We start from the raw sequence: 5000 nt of genomic DNA on the forward strand, positions 1-5000 counted from the left end.
GTGACCATCATCTAGGGCAAAAGGTAATATAATTTCTGAGACCCAAGGTTTAGCCCTTTGGGGGGTGGGGGTGTGTACATCATGATTATGGAATGTAAGTGGGGTGTAGTAAGTTGTATTGTATTGTGAAAATTTGTTGATATTTATTCTCTAAAATATGGGTAAGTTATGCAATACAACTGTCACTTGGTACTGTTCTTTTAAATATGTAAATGCTTATTGATGGTCTACTTGAAAAGTTTGTAGTTCTTTTCCTATATTTTATATTGATATAAATTCCATCAAAGAAAGGAAGAAAACCCAGACACAGCAGAAATACATTCTGTTTATAGGAAGCTAATAGATGTAGACTCTTATCATCACATCTTTCCTCGTCACTCCTAATAGATTCTTCTTTCATAGATAGTTTGTTCCTTTTCCATTAAAGCTGTGGTTTTCTAACTATTTAGTATGACAGCACACTAAGAAACAACTGATATTTTTGTGGCACACTTGCCCTTTTTCATAAATGTGTGTGTGTGTGTGTGTGTGTGTGTGTGTGTGTGTGTGTGTGTGTGTGTGTGTGTGTGTGTGTGTGTGTGTGTGTGTGTGTGTGTGTGATTAGACTTGTCAGTTCCTCTTAGATATATGTAAATTTCATTATTGCTATACACTGCATATCATTTGTTTGTGTACATTGAACACAAATGATAATCTCATCCAAATTCTTGCAGCACACTATTGAGATAATGGCAGCACACAAGTATGGACACTGTGGGAGTCGAAAATGTCATGTAGTTGTGAGAAAGGGAAAACCATATTGAGGAGGAGAGCTTGTAGCGATCGTATTAAAAAGGTTAATAATGAGATGCCGGGACTAAACTTCCTTCTGAACCCCACAGCTTTCAGATGAGCACGAGGCCATCCTCTCACGCATCGCCCACTGGAGTGTGCTGGATGGCTCGGGGGAGTACAGGGTGTCACTGGGTGTCCTCAGGGGGTCTGCACTCGAGGCTGGACCAGGGGGGGAAGGAGGGCTAGAGGGGAGGGAGGATTCAGCTTCGTTGGATGGCCAGGGACTCACCCTCGTCACCCAGTGCTCGCTCGCCAGGCTTAACCGTCTGCCGGAGCTTGTGCGTCAGTGGCAGGTAGGTTGATGGTTATTGTTGTCTGCATGGCGGGTGGGTTTAAGTAATCAGCTTGTTTGTAATCAGCAGGTTGATTAAGATTAATTGACTCTAATTTAATGCCGGCCTTTATTAGATGTAATTGCATTAGTTCTCATACTTTTACCAAAGAATTAATTCTCTGTGTCAGTATTTCTGATGCATGAAATAAGGCTTTGAAATATTGGTTAAATTAAATCCAAGTGAATTATTTGGATTACAAGAAATTCCTCATTCTTTAAACTCAAATGTTGCTATTTGAATGGTTCTTTTGGGAGGGGGGAAAAAAAATGCAATGTTCTACCTTGTTTATATAGTCTTGAGAAAGTATCACAGTGAGTTTGGAAATGCTAATGTATTGTTTTTGTAATTAGAGTCATATGATTTTTTTTCTTAATTTATGTAATGATATGTACATTAGGCCACTAAAGTCTTGATAGTGTTTCTAAGGAATTTGAGTACCAAGAGACCATTTTTTGGTATATTACAGTCATTTTGCAGAATTCCCCCAAAATAAGCCTATGCTGAGCACATTATTACAGTGACGATGAATAAGTACATAAAGTTGTGTAAAATTTTATTATTCAAGGATGGTCATCAAATTTTTTTTAGATTTACCAAGACAGGTTCTATAGCAAAAAATTCCAACAAAGATTTACTTTTCAGGGACCAATCTCGGTGGCAGTATTTGCACTGAGTGGGGAAGTACAGGCAGTTGTGCAGGTGTTCCACCTCCTTCGCAGGTGCCATGCTAACATCAAGGAGAATGTAACTTTTAGTCTCATTTTCCCCTTGAACTCCCCCACATCCCCTCATCTGGCACCAACAGCTGACACAACCCCGTGTGATAATATTTTCTCGGAGCTGGAACATGTGAACTACGACTTCAAAGGCATTCAGTACCCAAACAACCTACTGAGGAATGTGGCAAGAAAGGCCACATCAACGAACCTCATGATGGTCATTGATATCGACATGACACCAAGCCCAGGCCTTCATAGGGCCTTCACTGCGTATGCAAAAGACAATCACCTGTTTGAAGATAATGCAAGCGAGGAGAAGACAGTGTGGGTGGTGCCAGCGTATGAACTGAAGGAGGGCACTCCAATACCCAGTTCCAAAGTGGAGTTGCTGAATCTCCGCGAGGAGGGAAGCGCTCGTATTTTCTATCAGGAGTTGTGCCTGAAGTGTCAAGTGAGTTGCCTGTTTTTAGTGTTTGTAAAGGTGTTGTTCTCTTATGTGCTTTTATTATTTAAAAGAGAGGATGGGATAGTTCTCTCTCTTTTGCCTTCATGAAATGTGCTGATTTTCAGAAATACACTGATTATGCCACATGGGAGAAAAGTACAGATGTAAAGGAGGGCCGAGTTGACGCTCTCTACGATGTGTTATGGCAGGACCCTTGGGAGCCCTTTTATATTGGTCGGACAAATGTACCATTCTATGATGAACGGTTCAGACAGTATGGCTTTAATCGCATTAGTCAGGTGAGTTCTTTATGCTGTTGGTCAGATGAGAAAGATTCTTTGGTTGTTATTAGGAGATTAGTTTAGGACTTTAAAAATATCATGACAGTATATTGAGAAATAAAAAAAGTATGTAAATAGATAAAGATAAATAACCCAGTGATTTTGAAATAAGGAGTGAGAAGAGGCTTTCCAAGACTGCCACTTAATGGTCACTCTTGTGAAGGCCTTTGACAAGCAGTCTTTTGGTAAAATGTCTGATTCAGTAGTATAGGCTTTGGAATAAGTAGATCCCATGATTCTTTGAATATTTAACATGCTTATGAAGAATTAAATAATCTGGCTTGGAATAGTGTTTGCTATTTGCTTCAGATATCAGTAAGTTGCCATAAAGGAATATATTTAAACTAGATTTTTTATTTGTTAATATTAAAAGGTGCAAGTATTTGACTCTTCATCAGAACCATCTGATTCCTTTTTTGTAATATTTAGTCTCAGTAATGTATTTTACTCCTATTTCACACGGGCAGGTGTGTGAACTACACGTGGCTGGGTATCGCTTCGTGGTGCTGGACTCTGCGTTTGTGGTACACGAAGGTTTCAAGACCTCAAACAACTTTCACAGTTCAAAAGACATGGAGCAGGAGAAGAACCGCATTCTCTTCAGACAGTTCAAAGGAGAGCTGAAGGAGAAATATCCAGAGTCCTCCAGAAGATGTTACTAGCACAGCAAATGTTGCAGGACATTGTAGCTGGGCATTAGCAAACTCTGGGTGCTGTGGAGGTAATGTGGGGTGTTGGGAGCCTCCAAAGGTACTTCTTACAAACCAAAGAACATCGGTGTGTACTCATAAACTCTCGTATAATCTGTGGTTGTTTTGGAAAGTGTCTTCATGGGAAAGATGGAATGCATGAGTATATTTTTGGTGGTAAAAAGTTTATTGTGAGGAATAAAAGAAAAAGAAGAGAGAGAGAGAGAAAGAGGCAAGAACATTATATATAAAAAAGACAAAGCAAGTGTGTATTGTATAAATTACCTAAGGTGCTGAGACAGTGATGTCTGAATGTAAGAAAGACTGAATAAGTCAGTTATGACATGTTTAGCGTAAGACAAGAAGAGTTATAAGGAACTGAATATCTCTACCTGAATCTCGTAAGTGATCTGAATATTTGGCTCAGAGAACAAAATATAGGTAGTTTTTCTCATGTTTTCTTTTTCTTTCTTTTTTTAAGGAAAATATCAAGACGCAAAAAGAAAAAGTACATAAATTCTGTTGTACAGATACCTGAGAGTCATGTGAAGCTAGTTTTTTTTTTAGGCTTAATGTGAACTCGGAGTCATGTTTTATGATATACATATTTATCATGAATGGAGTTTTATCCACATCCTATGCACAGATAAACCAGCAAATGTTAACTGAGAATGTATGGAATGTTATGCAACTTTTCTCATGATGCAGATGCAGGAAAAAGCAGCTGTATTAGAACTTTTTTTATTTCTTTTTGGTTAAATTACATTCATAAAACAAATAATCTAGTATATTGATTATCTTGAGGTAATTAATGTTAGGTAATTTCAAAGTTTGTCTTTATGAAATTGTAAATAATTTTGATAATACTCATTTTACGGTGTATATTCGTGCACTGAAGAGAGATTTGTGCTTTATGTTAAGTATCTAATGATATGCATGTCTTGAGTATGATGGCATGTGAATATAGTATTTTTGAGTCAATGTAAGACACTATCTTAAGTCTATCTTAAGAAAAAGAAATAGTGAAAGAAAACCAAAATATGGGTTTGTGGTTTCATTTTTGAAGTCTTGGTCGTTGTATATTTTTGATGATTATTATCTTCGTCTGTTTTTAACCTAGTGCCGCCAGGATACATGCCGTACCCATTACGAGTTCAATTATTAATTGTCTGGAGGTTCGAAAAGTAGTAAGTTACCAAGGAGTGAATTGTTAATGCTACGTATCTCACCTGTTTGGCTTTTTCCTCGTTATTGGGAAATCTTCTAATTTATATTATATTGCTATTAGTAATGTTGATAACGTAATGATTATAAAAATAATAATAACATCAGTATTGTTGGTATTAGTAAGAAAAAGGGTGACAGCAAGTGAGATCACCAGCTCGATTAATTGTTACCTTGGAGGCTAAGCACTTATGGAGCCATGTAAATGTAGTGTTCGTTATAATGAACGCTATATTTTCTCAGCAGCATTGGGTTAATACAGACAATACAGTGGTTTTAACATTATTATGAAGCATCATTGTTCTTAATAGTTCTTTGACTTCTCATTTTGGAAAGTTTGATAATTTGGGGAATCAAAGAAACCAAAGCAGAAACTAAAGTCAGAATTCTTCAATGACCAAATTAGTTGATAT

General features: G+C 37.3%; 1 protein-coding gene across 2 annotated transcripts in view; it reads left to right on the plus strand.

The window, feature by feature from the left end:
• LOC119578158 (beta-1,4-glucuronyltransferase 1-like) overlaps positions 1-5000 on the plus strand; it is a 9278-nt gene that overhangs the window by 3678 nt on the left and 600 nt on the right. For both annotated transcript variants that reach the window (XM_037925896.1, XM_037925895.1), the window contains exons 3-7: positions 1-23; positions 882-1127; positions 1812-2339; positions 2459-2632; positions 3142-5000. The exon at positions 1-23 is cut by the window's left edge and continues 133 nt beyond it; the exon at positions 3142-5000 is cut by the window's right edge and continues 600 nt beyond it. In XM_037925896.1, coding sequence (XP_037781824.1) covers positions 1-23; positions 882-1127; positions 1812-2339; positions 2459-2632; positions 3142-3336 — 1166 coding nt within the window. In that variant the 3' untranslated portion in view covers positions 3337-5000. The remainder of the gene's footprint in view (positions 24-881; positions 1128-1811; positions 2340-2458; positions 2633-3141) is intronic.

The sequence above is a fragment of the Penaeus monodon genome, chromosome 10 (genome assembly GCF_015228065.2).
Source record: "Penaeus monodon isolate SGIC_2016 chromosome 10, NSTDA_Pmon_1, whole genome shotgun sequence".
NCBI lineage: Eukaryota > Metazoa > Arthropoda > Malacostraca > Decapoda > Penaeidae > Penaeus > Penaeus monodon.